Source organism: Marmota flaviventris, chromosome 14, assembly GCF_047511675.1.
Source record: "Marmota flaviventris isolate mMarFla1 chromosome 14, mMarFla1.hap1, whole genome shotgun sequence".
In the NCBI taxonomy this organism is placed as follows: Eukaryota; Metazoa; Chordata; class Mammalia; order Rodentia; family Sciuridae; genus Marmota; species Marmota flaviventris.
Window position 1 is genome coordinate 14,683,265 of NC_092511.1, and position 24,793 is coordinate 14,708,057.

The 24,793-nt window shown below is 32.3% G+C and overlaps 1 protein-coding gene across 10 annotated transcripts in view; it reads right to left on the reverse strand.

Moving 5' to 3' along the window:
• Positions 1 to 5: 5 nt before the first annotated feature.
• Positions 6 to 24,793, reverse strand: part of Pum2 (pumilio RNA binding family member 2) — an 88,518-nt gene continuing 63,730 nt past the window's right edge. For 8 of the 10 annotated variants that reach the window (XM_071601364.1, XM_071601360.1, XM_071601363.1 and 5 more), the window contains 8 exons: positions 10,992 to 11,259; positions 10,119 to 10,248; positions 8,565 to 8,699; positions 6,905 to 7,042; positions 6,207 to 6,332; positions 5,929 to 6,050; positions 4,745 to 4,937; positions 6 to 2,997 (listed from right to left, as the gene is read on the reverse strand). In XM_071601364.1, the coding sequence (XP_071457465.1) occupies positions 2,866 to 2,997; positions 4,745 to 4,937; positions 5,929 to 6,050; positions 6,207 to 6,332; positions 6,905 to 7,042; positions 8,565 to 8,699; positions 10,119 to 10,248; positions 10,992 to 11,259 (1,244 nt within the window). In that variant the 3' untranslated portion in view covers positions 6 to 2,865. The remainder of the gene's footprint in view (positions 2,998 to 4,744; positions 4,938 to 5,928; positions 6,051 to 6,206; positions 6,333 to 6,904; positions 7,043 to 8,564; positions 8,700 to 10,118; positions 10,249 to 10,991; positions 11,260 to 24,793) is intronic. The other 2 variants (XM_071601366.1, XM_027937756.2) reach the window with 1 other exon arrangement.

The following is a 24,793-nucleotide window of genomic DNA, read 5'->3' on the forward strand; positions in this document are numbered from 1 at the left end:
CCAGGTTTATTTCATACAATGTTATTCACACATTTTTCATTTTCTAATTTATACATAATATACAAAGAAGTGAAGATAACATTTCAAATGAACCAATAAGAGCCAGGACTTAGACAAACTGGTCCAGAAACAACCTATATCAAAAGGAGACACTCAAAGAGTTGTGGTTCTGCCCAGTTAATTTCTTTATTCTGAAATGTCAGACTTTACTAAAATTCCATGCCAACATAGTAAAAGGTAGAACAGGGAATTGGGGTGGGCAGCAAAAATGGCAGACCATAAAATTTCCACAAGAACAGGAATTTTTCTAGAATATACTTAAGTATTGGGAGGGTTGAGTTGTTAGCACTGGGAAACATGGAAACAACAGGACCCCTAGAGGAGGGTTGTTTCCCAATGTAACATTCTCTAGGACTTGGAATTTTTTAAAACTGCAGCAATAACTGCCTGTGCCAACAGAGTATGGTAAGGATAAAGGCAAACTAGGAATAACTGTATTAATACAGGAAAGTCAGTACCAATCTCCAACAAGGAAAGCTTTGATCCTGAGACCAGGGACTGAAAGTGGAAAGAAAGGTTTGACACGGGGTTGAGACTCTTGAGGCTGGCAAAACAAAATTAGGAAAGGATGGAGAGAGCAGCTTTTTAAGGGACTGGGTAATACTGATAACTATGAAAAGGACATGCTGATGAGCCAGTGTGACTGAGAAGGAACAGTGAATAACAAGTGGTTGGATTTAATGGCCTCACCAAGGAATGTCGGGTTAGAAAACTAGAATAACAACATCCAACATAAAAGGTATTCCTGGCACCCCAATGTTTATGCTATTATTTTAAGGTTCAAGATATGAATGGCTAAGTGATAAAATCTTTAAATTCAATAATATTGTGCTCAGAAGATTGCTTTTCTTCTGCAGACCTCTAGTAAAAAAATCCTTTCCATGTTCAACTCATGACAGAGATAGCATGTTCATTTTAGTTTTCAGCATTAAACATAAATGGGTCAACATAAATGTTTATACAAAATACTGACTTCAACAAAATACAAAGCACTTTCTTTATCTTTCAGAAACTGAATATACAAAGCAAGTTTTTTTCCAAAATATTTTCATAGGCAAAGGATTAAAAACGATTTTAATTATACACATATGGTCACAATTTTGCCTTAAAAAGATTGTTGGGAAATGTACATAAGGCCGCTTGTAAATGTACATCATGTTACTGTTATAATGTCTTATGTCCAGAGAAAAAAACGTTATCATACAGATTTGCTCTTACTTGGGAGTAGGCTATTCAAAAATACAGTACTCTTCTGTACAAAGAAAAAAAATCACATCACATTTTAATAAGATGGAAAAAGCATTGGCTTCCTTGGTAAGCAAATATCTCAGTCCAATACTTTCTATTATGCACAATACCCTGACTTCAATTGAAAATGATCCAAATCCTAGCATGTCCGTATTAACAGAGTCAACAACTATGTTATAAAACAAAATGTTTCTCACAATAATAAAAAGAAAGGTGGTTCATACATCTGAAACCATATAAAGATAAAAAATTTTTAAAAAATCACTCTCAATTTGGAGAAATAAATTTACATTATACAACACTATATTGCCAGGTCAAAGAGGGCAGGGACATAAATGTACACTAAAATGCAAATGTTTCCCAAAGAGATAAAACAAATTCCATTTACAGCATGAAGGTTTACAAATGTACACCTGTACAACCAAGGAAAGTGTCACTACTAAATTAGCAAGGCTTTTATAATAAACATTGAAACAAGATTTGCTTTTAAAGTGTAAACTTACATCTATTACTACACACACAATGCATATATTTATAGGAAGCAAAAAAAGCTATCTGAATATGTAATCATGCTTAAATGTTGAGCTATCAAATTCACTTTTCAGTGGCCCCTTTTCACCTCTGTTTCCTACTTTCTGCATCTACTAGGAAAAAGCAAAATAAAGCTCAACACGTCCTCAACATGTCTGTAATTCTATAAGCAAAACAAAATACAAATTTCCACTCTTTCTCATTGCAAACCAAACTGAAAAGTTAATGTGAAACTTCTCATTTAGTGCACTTAACTGGATGGAAGTGTCACCATGATTTTTTTTTTTCTCCTCTGTTTCCTAACTCTTACAACAATTACATATGTAAGTATATACAATACTTCTGTACATTGCCAGAGACATTATAGGGCAGTATTTGTATTAAAAAGCACATCAACCGTAAATAATGTTAAGTTCCTTTTATCTCAAATCATTTTATTCTTGTCTTACTTGCTGAGTTTTTATTTGCATGATAGTTTGTGAATTATCAAAATACAACTTAACTTTCTCTTTTTAAAATATTAATAATATTTATGCAGTTGATTGATTTATCTGTTATAAAAGGCTTCACGCAAAGGAAAAAAAAAAAAGGACTATAATTCTATATACATCTCTATAAACCTGTTGTGCTATGGGGTTGTAGACCTACCAGACTGCAAGCCAGTTTTTTAAAAGAATACTGTACTTTTTCCTTTAAAAACTATTTTTGTGACTTTACAAGGTAAAAATTTACAAAATATGTGACAACTTTTTTTTTTTTTTGATACAGTTACATCATATACAGGCATTCTGTGCTTTGCCAGCAATCCAATCTGATAGGTCTCCATTCAGGGCTGAATATAATTTATAATTCACCACCCCCACCCCCCAAATATACACAAGAACCTTAAAAAATTTACAAATGGATGAATAAAGTCAATAAATAGTTTTGCATTAAAAAAAATTGAAGATTCATAGTTGTGTTTTGATAATTCACAAAAGAAATATTCTTCTCACATAGTTAAATCATCTTCTTTCTTTTTTCCTTTTACAGCATTCCATTTGGTGGTCCTCCAATAGGCCCTAGATCTGGGCTATTTTTCAAATAATATTTTTCCAACTTGGCCAGTATATGCTTCCCATATGTGTATTTGCGCAAAGTAGTAATGTGAGGTCGAATCTGAAAAACAAAATATCTGCTTAGGAAATCTAAGTTATTTTAGGTTCTTAGTTGTTGTTGTTCTTTAAAAAAAATATACATATATATAATAAATATATATATTAAAAAATATATATATATAGTTGTAGTTGGACACAATATCTTTATTTGTTTTTATGTGGTGTTGAGGATTGAAACCCAGTGACTCGCATGTGGTAGGCAAGTGTTCTACCACCGAGCCACAACCTCAAATTTGGGTAATTCAGAGAAATAATCACAATTTATAATTTTAAATTCAAAGCAGTTCTGATCCATTCAATTTCTCCAAATATCTGCTCTCAAAATAATAATAATAATAAACAAACCACTACTTTTTAAAACGATGTCACATGCAAATAGAGAAATACACAATACAGTGGGAAAGTATCGTGAGGGAGTACTAACATTCTTTAAAATCCCTATCTCTTATCTTTCCTTCCAGATTGGCAAGGCTAAAAATAAATATAATACCTGGATTAATGAGCATAGTATAGTAAAATAGGCACTCTTCTCACATACTAGATAGGCAGACACATAACTTGCATGAGATTTTTTGAGTGCAACTTGGCATTATCTATTAAAATGTAAAATGTTTACATGCTTTGACCTAATCACTCCATATCCAGAAATCTACAATACCCAAACATTTAATTATGCAAGTTTTTTATATAAATACTTATATAATCTGAGTTTTTAAACATGATGTTGGCTTATAAAGCACCAATAAAAATTATGCAAAAAAGAGACAAAAATAAATAAATACATACTTATAATAAATAATCTGAGTTTTTAAATATGATGTTAGCTTAATAAATTATGTAGCTGTTAAAAATAAGATCAAAAAGAAATGCAGGAAAAAGAAAAAAAAAGATCAAAATTTTATTTGTATAATTTTAAGCAGAAACACTGAAGTAAAAAAACAGGAACTTTAGTAGAAGTTAAAGGATAGTTTTTAAAAACTGGCACTATAATTAACAGTAATTATTGTATATTAGCTAGTAATTGATCCCCAAACACTTTTATGGCAGGAAGGGATCTAAAGCCTTTAAGTCCCAAGTTTTCAATTCCATGAACATAATAATCATTTCAAAGTTATCACGGCAGTATGTTTGTTGCTCAATTAAGGTTTTTATAGGTGCTCTGCATCTGAGATAATGGAACAAAATGGGTTAAGAGATCATTTCCCCTCTATATGATGAAATCCAAAGAGGATATAAAATTTGCTTCTGTTTCCTAAAGAAATAAATTTAGAAAAAGTTCCAGAGCATTGAATTATTATTTCTTCTTCTTTTTTTAAAAGTTAAGTTTTCCTATAGCCATTAACAATTTCTTAAACAGTCATTAGATTCTAGGGAGAAAACAACCTCAGAAAGTATTAGGAGGTATTACTACATGAGGTGAAAAATCATATTAACCCAAAATTCTCTTTGGAAAGACTTGACCAGTTAGTAGGAAAACCTAATTACATTTTTAAAGATCAATGTTCAGTTCATGACTATGAACTAAATAAGAAAGGGGAGGAAAAGAATAATGTTAAACATAGGGTTAGGGTTAACAGCATTCATGTGGATTTTACTGAACAGGTTACCTTAAGAATTTAATAAAAAGAAAATCAACTGTGGAAGGTTATCCATGGTTTTTTTTTCCCTGTCCAGTTATAGCACATACAAAGAAATTATACCTAGGCAAGTTTAAACATGTAGCCAAAGTCACACAAACTATGTATTACCTTGTGCATGATTATCTTTCTCTGAGCAGGTTCAGCCATGTCAATCATCTTCTGAACCACATAATTGGCATACTGATCCTTCATCATGGTGTATAAGGCACTGTGAGGACCATCGTTCTGGCAGCAAACTTCATCAATCAGTAAAGCTCTCTCAGCACGGGAGGCGTGAGTAACACACTTTTCTACGACATTGCTAGAAACACAATGACCTTGTTATTTTTTTTTTTCTTTATAGCAAGATGTCTATGACTTTTCAAAGAATTTGCTCCAACATATTAGAAAACAGAAGAGGCATTAAGATGGGGTTTTCTTGTTTTACAATTACTTTAAAAACAGGAATTTGGGCTGGGCCATGTGGTGCACACCTATTTTAGGCTGAAGCATGGCCACAAGCTCCAGGCCAGCCTGGGCAACACAGCAAGACCCTATCCCAAAACAAAATAAAGTACAAACTAGCACACGTGAGGCAATGGGTTTGATCCTTAGCACCATGTAAAAATAAGTAAATAAAATATAGGTATTGTGTCCATCTACAACTAAAAATATTTTTAAAAACATAATTTAAAAAAAAAAAAAAAAAGGCTGAAATGTAGCTCAGAGTAGAGCACTTGCCTGACATCATGAGGTCCTGGGTTTGATCCTGGGCACCAAAACCCAAAACACCCCACCCCTTTGCTACCATCAAGAAAATGGCACCATAGAATAACCCACCTTTTGACATTTGCAAATTTAATTATGAGTGTTAAAATTATAATCCAAAAAAGAAAACCACATTGATAATAAAGTCTGACTTTCAAAAACATGCACTGAATACATCTGCATTTTCTTACTGGTCTTGGGGATCAATATTTTCTAAATACAGATTCAAAAGTGGAATAAATGTGGATAAAAGCAATTAGTTATGTGTGTTTAAGAAGGGGTGAGAAAGAGAGAAAAAAAAAGAATGTTCTGTATGTACGTTTTCTTTTGAGACTTGTATCTTGCTATGTTGCCAAGGCTAGTTTCAAGCTTATGAGAGTTCTATCCACTGTCCTGTTCCAACATTCTGAGCAACTTTGTCTATAGGTATATGCCACCATGCCTGCCTTTATGTTCTTTTAAAAGTCACCAAGAGATGATCCTTCAATGATATATACTTTATGCATTCCTGTTGAAAAAACTGAAATTAGAAAATAATACAATACCTGGCAAATTTGTGTTGACTCAGAGCTAACACCTTTCCTCTGATTTCAGAAACAATTTTGCTCTTGTCTTCAGGCCGACCATGTTCTAGTACATGCTGAATAACATAATTGCCATACTGATCCTACAGACAGATATTTAAAAATATGTTAAACATTTGCCCCCAAATCTAGAGGATCAAGAACACAATAAATTCATTTTACTATTTAATAATAAATTATATTTCTTAAAAAAATTTTCAAGAACATACACACACTTCAAATTATTAAAGAATTCATACCTGTACTAACTGCTCTGTATGTTGGTGAAGTTCTTCCAAGATGGGTAAGGTCTGTTCTGCAGTACAATGCTCTAGAATACGTTGAATTACTCTGCAGCCATAAGGATGGGTTGAAAGCACAAATACCTTAAAACAAAATAACTAAAAATTAAACTTCTGATATTTTTTAACTGTTTTAAAAGGTAGACAGATTTCTGATTCACGTTTACTACAACCTCCACCATGACAGCAAAGACTGGGAGGTTGTGGGAGAGTACTGAATTTATAGATAAAGATATTCTGACTGAAAGGAACTTAACCAGAAGATTGAGGGTATGTGATATTGTTGAAGAATGGAGGAAGGGTAGTTTAGAGCTGAGGGTGTACCTTCTTTTTAAAACCATTGAGACTTCTCCTTAACTCCCTCTCCCCAGGAAATTTGGAAAACATCGTGCTTTATAATTTTAATAGTGACTATCTTAACTTCTTAAAATAATACTACCAAACTACTAAGTTTTTCAATTTGTGTGTGTGGGGGGCAGCGAGAAACACTATCTAATGACTACAAAAGAGGCAGAAATTAATGTACATCTACTGTCTTGTCTCTTTATTTTTATATGCACATGCTGGTAATATCTTGAGACTCAAGAAAAAAATGTTAATATTCAAAATCTAAAATAATGCCCCACTAACAAATTAGAAGCCAAAAGCAATCTTACTTGTCCTTTGAAAGCATCAATGATGAACTGCAGTGACTGTGGCTGAACACATTCAATACATTTTTGTACAACGTGGTTTCCGTTCTGATCTTTCACACATTTGAGTACATGACCATCTAGCTCCTTTACCATTTCACTCTGCAAAGATGATGCCATTTAAAATTAACTAATCAAACAACATAACAAGATTAGAAATACTTAGGTGAGTAAAACATTATACTCAAAATATTTCCTGTTTGTTAATTTTTTTAATATATGAAAAATAAAAAATATTCCCTGAAGTATAATTAGAAGAAACCATTGAAACTGAGAATTATTAAAACATACTGGAGGACTGTAATGCTGATGATACATGTTGAAATATAACCTAATGATGCTGAACTTGCATGGTAGACAAACTACTATCTTCACTGTATACACCTTCCACTAATCTTTCTTAGCTGGTAAAAACACACTTTTAGAATTCTAAAGTTCTGTCCTACTTAGCCTCTCTGCAGTCCTCAAAAAGGAATTATTATTATTGTTTGTGGTGGTACTGGAGATGAACCCAGGGACACTTTACATGGAGCTACATTCTCAGTCCTTTTTGAGACAGGTCTTGCCTTAGCAACTTATTGCCCAGGCTAGTCTTGAACTTTATATCCCCTTGCCTCATTCTCCCAAGTACCTGGGATTACAGGTGTGATCTACCAAACCTGGCTTTCTTATATATTTTCAATGTTGGTATTTGTGTACACATACTCACACACACCCATTTATCCATATTATTTTTGATTCTAAAATTTATTTTTATTACATGACACAAAAATTATTTTCTAAACTTACTAACATTACCTTCTAAGAAAAAAATTTCCTTGACTATGTTTTCACTGTAATATAGAAATCATTTATACATAAGAGTGTTTGTGACAATTAATGTCATAGTAAAAGTATGTTTAATCTCATAAGAATCCCACTCAGGGTCACTTCATAGGGTACACATGCATATATGTACAAATACACACATACTTAAAATTTTGTTACTGGTGCATCATAATTATACATAATAGTGGGATTCACTTACATATTCCTCTACATGCACATAACAATATAATTTGGTCAGTTTTGTCCCCCAGTACCCCCCTTTCCTTTTCCTCCTCCTTTCACAGTACGTAGTTTAAAATTCGGAGAATCAGCATTTATCCTTATTTCCCTACTTTCAATATTCTTGTCTATTTCAAATAATTTTTAAACATTATTTTGATGTTTACAATAAAAGTACCAGGAGTATGTGACTAGACTTGCATTAACACTTATTTACATTTTCCACCCATTTCCTCATTTAATTTATATGTGTTTTAACATATCATGGGCAGGCACTGTAGTTCAGTGATAGAGTGTTTGCCTAGAACACGGAAGGCCCTGGGTTCAATCATAAGTAGCAACTATGACAAGCAAAAAAACATGCGTCATTTAACATTATTCTTGTACATAGTAAGCACTCAAATACCTTCAATGAAAGATGGAAAGATATAGAAGGGAATGGATGGAGAGACCAAAGATCTGCTCTGTAACTTTTAGAGAGTAAGGAGTTATTTTAGACTTATCAAAAAAATTTAGTCTAATTTTAGAAATATCTAAAAATTGAATAAAATATTACAAAATTTTTTTCTTAACTTACAATTACCTGCTGGTCAGAAGAAATAGACTCTAATGCTTTTTGAATAACACGGCAGCCATACATCTGTAAGGCTAAAGGCAGAACATGACCACGAATTCGAGTAGCCAAGGCTAGTTTTTGATCCAAATTTCCAAACTGACAGAAAAGAAAGTATCATTAATATAAAGTGACCATATTAATTTATTAAACCTGAATAAGATGCTTTGAAATCTGTTCAATCTGTTTTTAAAATATACCTGTTTTTTATTAAGTTGCATTATTTACAATTTTCTTGATACTATCACATTAACTACTGTTTAAAGTCTTTATTAGTCTTTAATAGTCTTTATTAAAGTTACGCATCTTCATTTCTAACATACCCCCAACATCTTTAATACATGAACTTTGGAGCCATTCATTCAGACCGCTAAAATTTTCTTATCCAGGTAATTTTCAAATAGTATTCTGATACAATTGAAGAGAAAAACCTGTTAAGCTGTTCTACAACAGATGTTTTAGGTAAATTACCAAATAGAACACACAAATTCAAATAAAGAATACAGTGGTATTCACTAACTGGTTCACCTAAGACTTATTCCTAAGATTTTACAATCCTAGGAATTAACAAACTTTAAAGTAGGTCCAAATGTATAAAATTAAAAAAACTAACACATACACACACATCTACACCCAGCCCATAAAGTACACCATTTTAATGTGTATAATTCAGTGGTATTAATTATACTCACTCTGTTGTACAACCATCAATCATTCTGTCCAAATCTTTTGAATATCTTCAAATGGAACTGCCTTACCCATTCAACAATAACTTTCCATATTTCCCTTTCCTCCCAACCCTCATCTACTATATGTTCCTATGAATGTGCTTTTGTAGATTTTCATGTAGGTGGAACCCTATGTTTGTCCTTTTGTCTGGTTTATTTTTAGCTTAACGCTTTCAAGGTTCTTCCATGCTGTACCATGTACCAGAAGTTCTTTCCTTTTTATGGATGAATACTATTCTGTTGTTTTGTATATAACATTTTGTTTATCCATTTATCTTGCTGATGGATAGTGGATCATTTCCTAACTTTGGGCTACTGTAAATAATGGTACAACGAACACTACTGTTCAAGTTCCTGTTTTCAATTTATTGCATCATTTTATATTCCTATCAACAATGTATGAGTGTTACTTCTCTACATCCTTACCCATACTTGATATTTTCCTTTCTTTTTAAAAAAATTATAGCCATTTTAGTAGGTATAAAGTAGCATCACATTGTGGTTTTGATGTACATATCCCTAGTAATTAAGAATGTTTAGGCATCTTTTCATGGGTTAATGGCTATTGGTATTTTCTGTGGAGAAATGTCTATTCAAGTCCTTTATTCATTTTTCAACTGGGTTGTCCTTTTTGTAGGACTTCTTTATATTATATTTAGATATAAAATCATTATTAAATATATGACTTGCAAATATTATTGTATAAAAGTGACTGTTATCTATGTTCAGAGCTTTTCTCAGCTTTAAGTATGTGGATTATAATTGAGTACAAATATGTATGCAGGCTTACCTCAAAAAATTTCTGTATAACATAGTTGCCAAAAACATCTGTCATTAATTGATAGGCTGCTTGTAAAATTTCATTAAATACCATCTGTCGCTCGGCTGGAGTAGCTCTCTCTAACTTCTGCTGTATGAACCTATGTTGGGAAAAATTTTAAACATCACGACAATGAATTGAAAATAAGCTCAGCAAAATCTATTTCTTGAGTATTATACTTCCCTCCAATCATTTTCAGAAATATCAACACACTTTATATGTATATAGCTTAGCTTGTAACAAAATATAAATATTATGAAGTGTCTCTTTATAACATCTTAAAAAAACTATTAGATTAATAAAAAATGAACTTAAAATAATCTTTTGTTTAGTTTTTTTATAGTAACATATATTTTAGAATATAAAGAAAACCTTAGAAATAAAATTCAAACACAAATGAATTACTAAGTTAGTCACTGTAGGTGAACCTTGTAACTTAAGAACTTTCAGTTACGGGGAGATAAAATTTGTATGCAACTATCTAAAATTACTTGTTTAAGGGCTGGGGCAGCGGCTCAGCAACAGAATGTTTGCCTGGCATGCCTGAGGCACTGGGTTCGATCCTCAGCACCACATAAAAATAAAATAAAGCCATTCTGTCCATCTACAACTACAAAAAAATTAAAGAGAACAAACAAAAAGCAACAAAAGTATTTAACTACATATATATTTTTATAGTTTATCCTAATGTGAAAAGAAAAAATATAATCCATGTTGGTTTTAAGAGCTTCCATTGTCAATGCAGGTTAGCTAAGCCAAGACAAGAAAAATTTACACTTTTATAAGATAGTAATTTTCAAAGCAAAAATAAAGCAGGAAGTATCACAAATTATAAATACCTACCTAGAACCATGCTGGTCTTGAGAAAACTCAACTATATGTCCAATCAAGTCTCTAAGTTGAAGGTTTGGGAAGCGGTTGTTTCTGAAATCTTCCAATAATCTACTGCGGCCAGAAGGCATAATATCAGACCTATTATACCGAAGCCGAGAAGGAGGAAAGAGCTGGCTGCTGGAGCTAAATAGACTGGAAGTGCTTGAAGCACTTCGATATTTTGCTTCTGCTCCAGGTGCTGCAGAGATATATCGTCCACTACCATTTGTCAGACCTCCTACAACAAAGCAGCTGGTCAGCAGATATTTTTGACAAAGTTATTTCTCAAATAAAAGTTACTTTTGTAATAAGCTAGCAAACAGATTAAAGTATTGAAGTATTAACGGAATAACACTGTTAAGTCTGTACTCTTTGAGAAAACATTAAAAATACATTGTCATATATACTTCTAGTAAAGACAAAACACCTTTTGTTAACTCAATGTTTGGAGCTTAAAAAAAAAAAGCCACACAATATTAAGTAATGATTCAAAGTATACACAATTTTAAGAGATTATTACATTTTAATTTAAATATACTCTCCATAAAATACTATTCTTTTGCAGACAAATAGTAGTAAAAAAACAGCAGTTATCCCAGAGCTTTAATCACTTATGATGAATAAAAAAGCTGGTAACTGATGTCCTAGTCAACATAATAAAATTAAAAGGCAGTCAATAGAAACAAAAACAAATACAAGAGGGAAATTATTTTTATTATAAACAATTTATAAGTACTTGACAGTGTCCTTTTAAAAATGAAAATGCAAAGGCCATTGCAAAATGCAGATTTTAGTAGTTCAGAAAAATCAAATCCACCATCACCTGTTATTATATACCAACTCTGTTTAGAGTACAGCCATATAGTCAGTCAGTTGGAACCATGGGGAAAAGATGTTCCTAAGGACACACTGTCAGTGCAAAGCCATACAGAAACATTAAAGGCCAAAGGAATTATGAAGGTAGGGAGCAAATAGGAATTTAAATCCTCGAGAACAAATAGGGTTAGAGTACTCTTATTTGACTCTCTGTTCTTACTGCCCTAGCTTTAATTTTTTCTACAGCATATTATACATTTGTTTATTAGAATCAACTCCTCCAATGTTAAGTGGCGTCAAATTACATCGATCAACAGGTTATATAACCTGGCACGTAGAACAATGTCTAACATATAGCAAGTGGGTGCAAAATATTTCCTGAATGACAACTAGAAGCATAAATATTTTATGTAGCATGGACTGCCTAAGGTTTCATTGTAGCATATCTTGTTTAAAATGTGTGTAATGAACAGTTCATCTTATACAACATCATTAAATAACAAATTCTTGTTTTGTTTTTTCTTTCTTCTACATGCTAGCCTCAGTAACCAGATGAAATATGCAACTAAGAGTTCAGTGTTTGAATATTATCAATTTTATCACTACTTCCGACTCTTCTAGTCCCCATTACTTGCTTACATAATTTCATGAAATGTTCGTAACAATAAATAATAACTAGCCCACCTGATCATTTAACGATGCAATTAGCATGACATTTAAAAACCCTACTTTAATCTGGTCTTTATCACATCCCATGTCACCGGGTTTGCTCTAGCATCCTGGCCCTTTTTGTAGGGAAGAGTAGTTTACTTTCCAATGTTTTTACACACATCAATTTTATTTCTCTTTCAAAGGCTATTTTGAAGATATGGTAAAAAATCTACAGCATCCTGTTGAATATATCCTCAAATCAAGTTTTCAAATCTATTTCAAACCTATTTCTCATACAAATTTCCTTGTAATACACTATTTCCTTGTTGTACACTAACTGTTCACTTTCACCCCGCCCCCCCAACCCCACTGGGTATTGAACTCGGAGGCACTTAACTGCCCGAGCCACATCCTCAGCCCTTTCTGTACTTTTTTTTAGAGACAAGGTCTCACTGAGTTGCTTAGGGCTTTGTTAAGTTGCTGAGGCTGGCTTTGAACTCACAATCCTCCTGCCTCAGCCTCCTGAGCCATTAGGATTACAGGTGTGTGCCTGGCATACCTTATTCTTTACTAAGATTTTCAATACCAAATTAAGAAATGCATACTTACCCCAAGAAATGACCAAACCAATTTTATTTGGTATCTTTCAAATATCTACCAGGAATGTCTCCCATATCTATATTTCTTTAATTCTGTTCTATCAGCTCCTAACACCTAACTCCTGATGTAATCTTTACAAGGCGATTGTTTAATAAAGCTAAAGCTGCCTTGAGTTTTAAAAACCTTAGACTTTCAGGTCTAGAAAAATTAGCCTCAATTATAAAATAAGAAAAATTATTTTACCCAGTAGGATACCTGCCTTACGTTAATTTTTACTCAGCATTTAAAACCCAATTTATAATATTCATTAAACATTTTAAATATGGTAGTTTAAGCATTGAAAAAAGGTCATCTAAAACCTTGGGGTTAAGGAACATTCTAACAAAACAATGGACTATACCATGTTCTTCAAAAAAAAAAAAAAAAGGGGGAAGGTATAAAAGACTAAAACAGTTCAAGATTGGAGAACCATGAAAAATAAATGTAATACAAAATCACTTAGGGATTTTGGTTGATTGGATAACAGGCTCCCAAATCAATCTCCCTCCCTCTCTTTATAACAGACATTGGTAATGCACTGGCAACACTGCATTAAAACTGGCTGATTTGATAGTAGTACTGTTCACATCAATCTCCAGACTGTGATAACTGTGGTTACACGAAAGACTATCCTCATTTTCAGGAAATATATACTGATGAATTTATAAATACAGAACTTTATGTCTGCATCTTCAAAGAATCAGAAAAATACAATTTGTGTTTTGTGTGGAAGGGATAGGGAGATGATGATAAAATGAACATGGTAACATGATAACTTTTGGAGAATATGAATGAAGGATATCCTGGGATTTTTAAAACACAAGTTGTGTACTTTTCCCATGATGCTGAAATTATCCCCAAATTAAAAACACACAAACCGGTCACCCATATTTATACTTCTGATGTTCGTAGTCTAAAAGAAGGTTATGTTCTGTACCAGATGTGCTAGAGGGATAACAGGTCCTTTCATCATTTAGTCTCTGCCACTACTTACTACTTCTTGATCACTATGTGAGTAAGAGTGTACAGGACACAAAGAACAGTACTACAAAGATGAGATCACTAGGGTGCAAAAGTAACAAGACATGCAGCTAGTCAGCTAAGACTTCCAGGTGAGCACTCATCGCACAATAGTGTGCTGCCCATTACATACCATTTACATAGGTATCTTTCAAGTTCACTCATGATAATTTGTTGACAGTAAACACTTTACATTTTTACTAGTAGAAATAATAAGACGTAGTTTTTCATTAATTTCTTTGAGAGATCTACTGTTTTAGAATCTTTCCCTATTAAACACCAGAAGCCAAAAATATTTAAAAATATAGGGAAAAACATGGGAGAAAAGCAATGCAACAACTGGGAAACAAAAAGAATTTGATTAGCCTTTGTATTCTAACCTCTTGGGATTGCAAAGGCAGGTCCTCAATCTGTGCGACAAATCATTATATTCTTTTTAACAACCAATTGATGATAAATAGGAAAACAGACTTCTGAGTCTTAGAATTACCTTTCTTAGTTTAAAAAGAAATCTACCTGATGGCTATTCTGATAGAAGAATCTGAAGAACAATGAATTAGATCAAAATAATTTATTTAAAGGCTAATTTTACAACATGTTTTACTACTAATTTGAAATAAAAATGGCTATTCAAGTAGATTTGGAGTCCTGCACAAGGCACAACTCCATATAGGCCAAAAGGGAGAGTATGTTTCATAAGGCAAGGCTCTGGAATTCTTCATAAATAAAAAGATAATAATGCAACATAACTAGTTTAGTTGCGATAAGCAAAGAATCAATGACACAAAATGGATAGCTGGGGGAAAAAAACCCTAAAAGTAGTCTACTTTATGGCATTAACTTCATGCCTAGCCTGTAGAGGTCCATTTAGGGCTTTTAGTTCAGTATTTTTTCTCTAATCAATTTTCAAAAGAAGCATTTGAAACATTTAAAGTAGACTTCAACAACCATGGATAATCTGACTTTCTGCTACATCTATCTGTCTGCATGTTGCTTGGTTTTAGTGGTAAAACTCAAAGTTGAGGAGTGGGGGAAAAAAAGACTCCATAGCAGTATTTCTCAATATGCACACAAATGACTTTGGGATCATGGTAACATATTTCTAAATACTCATAGTTTATAGTATAAAGTAGACCTTGGGCCCAAAGCATATAGTAATTTATTACTTTGTTGAGAAAGAAAAAATTATTACTTTGTTGTGGAAAAAAACTATTTAGAGTATAATTCAATATACTCTCTGGACATTATACATGGCCTTTTTATCCTTCTGTACATAATTGTTTTAAAGAGGCAGCTACCACTTACTTAATATTCTCTATAAGACTGTGATAGACAAATTTGGAATAAAATGCTATACTGTGTTGTGTTCTCCAAAGTCATTTTTAAAAATGTTTAAGCCACTCAGTTGTGACAATTTGTTCTACAGTAAACTTCCAAGTTCTTCTACCTTCTATCCATTACCCAGCTGGCTAAGAGTTTGTTGGTGGAATAGAGGGCCAACTCCATAGTGTTGTTTTGTCCCTCCTCTAAAATATGTTCGTTTAAGTTCGAATCCCTTATACCTGTAAATGAGATATTATTTGGAAACAAGGTCTTTGCAGGTGTTACCAAGTTAAAATGAGGTTATACTTGACTAATATGGGTTCTATCCAATGACTGGTGTTCTTACAAAACAGAGACATAGAGAGAGAATACTATGTGCTAATGGAGGGGAAGTGATTTATCTACAAACCATAGAAAAGAGAATTGCCAGTAACCACCAAAAGCTGGAGAAAGGCAAGAAAAGATTTATTCTCCAGAGCCTTTTAGAGCATGGTTATACCTATCATTGATTTTAGACTTCTAGACTTCGGAATTGTGAAATAAATTTCTGCTATTTGAAGCCACCCAATTATAGTATTTGTCACAATAGCCCTATAAAAGTAATACAAATGCCATTTTTTTTCAATTAAAAAAAATCATGTATTAGCTTGAATACTTAATGTTAAGAATATTTATAATACAATACAAATGCTTAAATGAAGATACTGAAGTCATTATGATTGATTAAAGTTAAAACAAAGATAGTATTTCTTTCCAGATTAATATACAAATGACTCAAGCATATGGTCCCCCCCATTTTTCAACATTCAAAAAAAAATTTTATGTATTGCATTTAAAAGTATAAAATTATTTTTATGTTTCTCTAAACTGGCAAGTATTGGTAATATTATTTTATGATACTTTAAGGTAACACTGCTATACAAGAATGTCATTCTCCTAATAAACCTGAGACAAATGTATCTCCATTTTACATGTGTGACAACATACTTAAGCTGAATAACTCATTCAAGGAAGCATTATGTAGTAGATTGAAAATTATTTACTTTCCTTTTTTGAAGTACTGGGGATTGAACCCAAGGGTTCTCCATCACTGAGCTAAAATTCCAGCCCTTTTCATTTTGAGACAGGTTCTTATTAAAGTCACCCAGGTTGCCCTTGAACGTGTGTAATCCTCCTACCTCAGCCTCCCAAATAGCTGGGATTTCAGGCAGGCCCTATCATACCTGGACTACACTAACAATTTTTAAATGTCTGAATGATTCACTCTGCTGTATTTAATGAAAAATATTTAATGTCATATGCCACCCCTGGAAAATGCTTAGAGATATATTTTAAATATTGTTACCTAGATATTTTCCACATAGAAACCAAAATTTTGGTTTTGGTACTGCAGATTGAACTTAGGTGTTTAACCACTGAGTTATAACCTTAGCCCTTTCTATTTACTTTTATTTTGAGAAGAGTCTCCTAAGTTGCTTAGGGCCTTGATAAATTGCTGAGGCTGGCCTCAAACTTGTGATCCTCCTGCCTCAGCCTCTTGAGTTGTAGGTAGTATAGGTGTGCACCACTGTTCCTGTCAAGAAACCAAAATTTTATTCAGGGAAAGGCTGAAGGTACAGCCTTCAAAAAACAAAGTAATCCTCGTGCAAAGTATAATCTTTCATATCATTTTAATAGGCTACTATTAAAAGCATAAACATGTCATTAAGATACAAACTTAATGACAATATATAAGCAAACATAAGATATAAACTATAAACCAGAGTTCAAAATAAAAATCTATTGCTTCTATTCTTATTATGATTCTCTTCTAAAAACAATTAAGAAACCTTACCTTACAGTCTCAAATAGTTGAACTTAAGCACAAAAACAAAGGTAAAGGGTGATCGTCATCACAGAAGATACTTAATATACTCTTCCCTCATTCATCAAAGATCATGTTTAACAGATCCAGTTTTAATATAAAAACAATATAGTCTTCAGTCTAGTACTATATCATTTCCATCAATAACTTTCCTTGCCAATTTCCATTATTCTGTCAAAAGGGGTAGAGTTTTCTATGGTTTTAAAAATTGTCTGGATTTTATAATTTTTGTGACTGATGAACATGAGAACACTTTAAAAACCTAACCTCACCACTTGACAAAAGAGTAAGTACTGGGTAGCTTCTACTAGCTGCCTAATATGGGCACATGGATAAAAGTTATTTCAGCCTTTCAAATTCACTGGACTTTTCTTTGGTTAAAACACTGGGTAATAGTTAATAAACCATTAAATTTTATCTGTATTTTCTTTTAAATACTGCTACTGAGACTGCCTTTCCTGGTTGGGGAATAAGAAAATTGTAAAAGCTGGGAGTTTTCTCTTAAATCATGACTAATAAGGACTTCAGCCATTTTAATTAAAGTTCCCTTCATAAATTAGGACTACTGGGAAGAATAATTTAGATCCTAGACAAACACTGGCACATTTATTTCTTGATAGGGTTGTTATGATGGGAAGAGGGTTGAACTGGGAAGATACTATGAAAAATCTTAAAAACCAAGAAACACACTACAAACACAGACACACACACTTCCACCACTGTCACAAAACTTCATTTTCTTAAGTGCAACAGTTCAATATCCCTAATAAAAAACCAGAAATCTGAAGTCCAAAACAGTGCCAAAATCATGCCACAAGTGGAAAATTTTTGTATTTCCACTTGGGACTGCATATGAAGGGTCTCAGTTAAAATGCAGACACTAAAAATAATATATAAAAGTATCGTCAAAAAGCATACAAAAGGTACATAGATTCCATCCCCAAGATCTTTCACTATGTCTAAGTAAATATGCTAAAATCTGAAAGAAAAAAAAAAAAAATCAAGAATGTTATCTGAAGAATATGGTCTGACATATTTTGAGAGAAAGTATATTGATTGAGAACCAATAATCCATTAATGTAAAACAAAAGTAGCCATTGTTTTTGATAAAAAACAGATGTGTTAATAAAACAATGAAACAAAACCACCTGAATTCAACTACCTGAATATTCATTAAGATCTGACTACTCTTGAAGTTGCAGAGAAAGGTCTGGGACTTCTGGTTTCAAACCTGGCAAAAAAAATAAATCTAGAACAATTCTAATGTAATTCAATTGGCAGTAAATTTGCTACAAAAACCATGAAAGACAATAATTTTATGGAAAGAATTACTGATATTAAAGTATACTTTATATACTATACTGTAGCTGTTGTTTTTGTATATGCTACCAAATTACAAACTTGATCATAATACATAAGAATAGTGCTTTCTCTTTCTAGTCAAGCAGAGAGGTTGGCATGCAGGCATTTGATATTGGTTGAATTAATAAGTAAAAACTTTGATCATACATAAAAGTTTTAAAAAGGTAGGCAATAAACCACATAAAAGATGAATACATTAAACAGCAATGAGTCTCAGTAATTATGAATAAAACTTGCTATTTAGATTCTATTTAACAATATTTTTAAAAAATCACATAAAGGTCATCATCTTTAAGAAAAATTTGAAATCTGAAATCCAAAATAATTTAAAAATTATACTTAAAAAGTATTTTAAGAGCTCTTTAAGGTTAAAAAAACCCATTTATATATATTCTGGATTAAGGGTTAATTATTAGCAAGTAAAAAAACAAGAAGACAACACACCAACATTCAAACTCACTTCTTGCATCAGGTCACAAGAGGTTAAATTATATTTTACTACAATGTTATAAAAAGTTCAGAAAGATTCTAAAATTAGGAAATAAGATTATTTTAATTCATTCAGACAGATATTAGACTGAAACAAAACCATCCTTCAAGAAACAGAAAGGCACCTGGAATAAGGAAGATTGGCTTGGGCTCACAATTTTTGTTTTGCCTCTCAATAATTTCATGATCATAATAAGCAAGTCACTTCCTTTAAGAATGAACTCTGTGTATGTATGTGATAGTTTGTAGTGAGAAACAGAAGCCAAGGTTCATTTTCTCTCATCTGGACACCAACTGCTCCAGCCCAACGTGCTTTTCAGACCACATTTTTCATATACACTGGAGTGGGACCTGGGTTACAAAACAGGTAATTAAATGAGCAGATCTATTTCTAGATCCTCTTTTTGTTCCTCTGGTCTATTTATCTATCCTTGAATCAATACCATAATCTTAGTTACCATAGTTTCATAGGCTTTGGTATTTGCCAATATTAACTTCCCTAAGTTGAACATTCAAGATTTTCTTGATTATTCTTGGTTTAGCTTTTCCATTTACATCTTTTAATTATTTTTGTTAAATGGTATTAGGGATTGAACCCTGGTGTGCTCAAACTCTCAGCTACAATCCCTGCAATCTCCAGCCCATTAAATTTTTTATTTTGAGACAGGGTCTTTGATAACTTGTCAAGGCTATTCTTGAACTTGCATTCCTCCTGCCTCAGTCTCTGAAGTAGGTGGGATTACAGGCATATGTTAGTTACAACGCCCAACTTCCACTTATATTTTTAAAAATCGGCTTGTTAGTTTTTCTTTTTAATATCTGAAAAAATTTTGAGGAAATACTATATATATATATATAATATATATAGTATATATATAGTATATATATATTGACTAGAAGAAATCTGGAATCTTTATAACACTAGTCTTTCAACCCATACATATGGAGAGTCCTTCCATTTAAATCTTCTTAAAGTTTACAGTGTAAAGAATTTGCCCTTCTTCAACGGGATGTATTCCTAGGTACATCACAAAGAAACAATCTTATGTGAATATATTCTCTACAAATAAGATACAATTTTCAATGTCATCTCAGGACACATGCTGTTTTCATTTTAAAAAGTTACTTGCTGAGGCTACAAATCCCTTATGAAGCAAACCCACTTTTTTTAAAATGGAGTTACTTTTTGGTCCTATGTTTGCTTGGTGTACATTAAGTACAGAGCAATGATATAAACTGGTCTGTGAATTGTTGGTAGATTAAAAAAAAAAATCAGTTCTTAGAAGTCATAAATTTTTAACATAAACCTGTATGTAAGAATCACATTTTTGAAAAGACTCATATAATCAAATTTATAGTTTGTACCTAAGGTATGTTACAAAATGTAAAATTTTGCAAAAATTGATAAAAAATGGTAAATCACAAAGTTAAAATTTTCCATGTAAGATATATAGATTTACTTCACAGCTTAGTGAAAGTATAAAAAGTTGAGAAGATGAAATGCAAATGTAAACAATAAAATGACAGTTAATGGTATAGAACTGAGGTCAGCAAAATTTAAGAAAAAGTTCCAATTTGCAAAATATATATTGGAGGCAACATTTCAAAGCACACATAAAAGGAGGTTGCACTTTTTAAATTTTCTACCTTTCATCGCATAAACTACACCCTGTCCCTATTTAAAATATGCAGTAGTACACAGATTTCATGTTAATGGAAGGCAGGAAGGAAGAAAGAAAAAACATTAGGGAGATGTTGGAGAACAAAGTCAGAGACTCATATAAAATACATGGGATTCTGAACTTTCAGGCTAAACAGCAAGTCAGACACTGGAGTCAAGTTGTATGTAAATTATGATTTTTTTTCATTTGGTATCTTTTCATGTGACAATCTTTTTTTTTCCTGTATTATGAAAAGTGTAGCTTTAGGTGGGCATTTCATTCCAACAAAATGCACAAAATCACTATGACAAGCAAAAGCTATTGCTACACAATTACAAACGGTTCACTTCCTTTTGATATCTATATAAAAGAATATCCCCTCACCCTAAATGCCTAGGACTAGAAATGTTTCAGATTTCTGAGTTTTTATATTTTGGAATATCTGTATGGAATTTACTGTTTGATCATCCCAAATCTGAAAACTTGAATGAAATACTCCAATATTAGAGAATTTTTGAGTGTCACTTCCGTGCTCAAAACATGACTCTGATGCCAAACTACAGGGTTAGCCCAAGTATTTTCTAGTCTTTAAGTTTGTGATTACCTTAACTAAATTACTGGTGACAACATTCTTAGACACTGAACCACAGAGTCAGATAATGAGATTAAAGGACAACAACAACAACAAAAAACCCACAAGGGTAAAAAGTAATCACTGTTAATCACTGGCAGAAAACCAATCATCAAAAATTCCTCCATTCAAGTAATAATTCAATTTCTTCATAACATATTTCCTACTAATCAGTAAATAAATGACTGTTAGATCTATCAAAGAATTGCAGTAGGGTTTTAATTTGTGGAAACCTATAAACAATAATCTGTTAAGATGTGGATGTGCCAATCTCTGAGCTGCCCATTTCAGATGAACAAATATTTGGACTTCAAAGGTGCTCAGATAAGAACTTTTACATAAATCTCTAGAATTAAATTTAAAAATAGACATAGTAGCCTAGCAATTATATATATACTTTAATAAATAAAAGAATAACTTAGGCTACAAGAAAATAAATGGTTTCTGAAAGGCTGGTTAGAATATATTACTTATGTGCTTGGTAAAATTGTTCAATTCCTTATAGAATAGCATAATAGAAAAAGTGAAGATAATATCAGGAGCCAGAAATGCAAGCTACCCTCAATTTTGTCTGAGCAAGTCCCTTAGGCTCTGATTTTTGATCCCATCACTGAGACAATCTATGTCCACAACTAGGATGAAATGAATACGAAGGTATTTCAGAAAACTACCATGTGCTCGGGAGTTATAGGAAATCTGACCTGAAGGACAACAGCATTTTCAGTGATAACTTCAAAATAATTTATATTGTTCTTTGCTTTCATTAACAAACATACATAGAACAGAAAAAAACAGCACATGGCCTTATAACCAAGTTGGTCACAAGGCCAGCATTTTAACAAATAACAAAATTTTTTAACAGAAAAAGTGATACTAAGATTTAACATTCTATTTTTAATATAAAATATTCTGATTAGGATTAAAAACGGGTTACAAAATTTTCCAATCTATAGCAAATTTAAACACACTATTTATTTACTGTATGTATGACATTATCTTCTGAACTGACAGTGACCTTTCAATAAATGAATCTCATTGAGTTCAAAACTCACATTACACTTTTATACATCTTTTTCTTAAGAAAAAAAGCCAGTTGAAAAATGTGTATTAGAGGAAAAAGCCAAAACCTAAGTTCAGAATGCTACTTTGTATCTAAAAAGTTCCATATCAATCTAATTACTATGAGAACAAAAATCAGGGCAAATCAGAAATCATCAATTACATAAATAAGAAAAAGCTGGCTAGTTACAGATAGAATTTTTAAAAAATACTGGAAATACTCAATATTCTTCATAAAAAGTACAGATGTTCCTTGACTTATAATGCAGTTACATCCCAACAAACCGATCATAAACTGAAAATACTAAGTCCATAATGCATTTGAACACACAGGTTATGTGAACACCCTAGCTTAGCCTCGCTCATGCTAAATGTACTCAGAACACTTACACTGGCCTACATTTGGGCAATATCAACTAACATAAAGCTGACTTCATAATAAAGTATTGAATATCTCATGTATATACTGAAAGCAAAAAACAGAATGGAAGTATGGGTAGGCACACTTTTGTACCGCTAGAAGATGACTAATAAAACAACTTCAGGCAGAAAATTTCTCAATCTCTTGTGTTCAATATAACACGAGAAGAAAACAATTCATTTAATGTTGAATGTTAAACCTAAAGCCCACAATTTTACATTGCCTTGTGCATTTCAGGTTAAATCACTGAAGTTCTGTTTCTTTATGCTTCTTTCCTGACCTCCAGTAAGTTAAGTGCTGTTTTTTAAAAAGTAGTCAACATGGGAATCATTCAGAAGGGGCTCAAGTGGCCAAAGATGGTATAATTTTAGGGTGTCTCTCAGAACACAATGGACTAAAACAATTTCCTCCAAAACTATTAATCTGTAGGTAACAATAAGGATAAACACCCATGAGTCATCTTTAGAGACTGCCAGAACATCGACTATTATTCTGAAAGTTAGAAAATAAGGGAAAAGAATCAAACATTATCCTCAGTCCTGTATGAATTGTCTTTCAGGTTAAGCTCATAATTAATAAGAAAATTTTTTAATTTTTCAAAATTTGCAGATACTAAGTGCAAAAGAAATACAAAATTAAGAGTACAACCAATTTGCAAGCTCTGAAGAAATATTTAGGGAATGATCAGAAGTTGCTAAAATGATCAGAAGATTTGGCTGGCAATTTTACAATGGACACAAACAAATGTGTAAGAGAGAACGCACACAGAACCACATCTTGCCAAAATAAACCAACCAACCATGTTACCAAGTCTCTAGATCAAATCTCACTTGCAGAAAAAATAGACCGACAGGCACATGTTAAACACCATCAGTGGGAAGCAGTCATCAAACTCAAAAATGTGGGAAACTCAACAGGACAAAGTTTTTAATTTTTTTCCCTAATAAATAAATGGAAAGAAAAAAGGAGAAACAATTGCAGATTAAAAAAAAAAAATCAAATAAATGCAATGTATATACTTTATTTGGACTCTGATGCAAACAAAACAACTGTAGAAAAAAATACATTTAAGTAAATTAGGAAAATCAGATAGTAAATTAGGAAAATCAGAGAGTTAATGAGAAATTAATTTTAAAAGGTATATTTTTTTAAAGTAGAAGACTAGAATTATTTTTTAATACTTCAATACATTAGAAAACAGGGTTGCCAAATGCTGAATGTTTTCTCTGATATAAGGAGGCTGATCAATAGTGGGGTTGAGAGGAGGAGCACGGGAGGATTAGTTGAACTCTAGATAGGGCAAAGGGGTGGGAGGGAAAGAGAGAAGGCATGGGGGTAAAAAAGATGGTGGAGTGCAATATCATTACCCTAAGTACATGTATGAAGACACCAATGGTGTGAGTATACTTTATGTATAACCACAGATATAAAAAATTGTACTCTGTACATGTAATATGAATTGTAATGCATTCTGCTGCCATATATAACAAATTAGAATTGAAAAAAAAAAACAGGGTTGCAAATCTCAACAGAAATGTTCTAGGTTATTATAAAAAATCAACACTCAAAACTTATAAGCTAAATAATTGTTCCTCAATCAAAAAATGACTACTAGTCTTCCCGCAAATAACATATGTTGAAAATACCTACGCTTTGGGAAAAAAATGAATCATCTATTTTGTAAAGTCAGACAGAATGTTGCTATTAGAAATTTCTATGAATTTCAAAAAACTGACAATCAAAGGGAGGGCTGGGTTAAAAAAAAAGTTTCATTATATACTTTGGGAATACAGATCTCAAGGCCTACTGATAATTATAATGATTATAATGTTCATC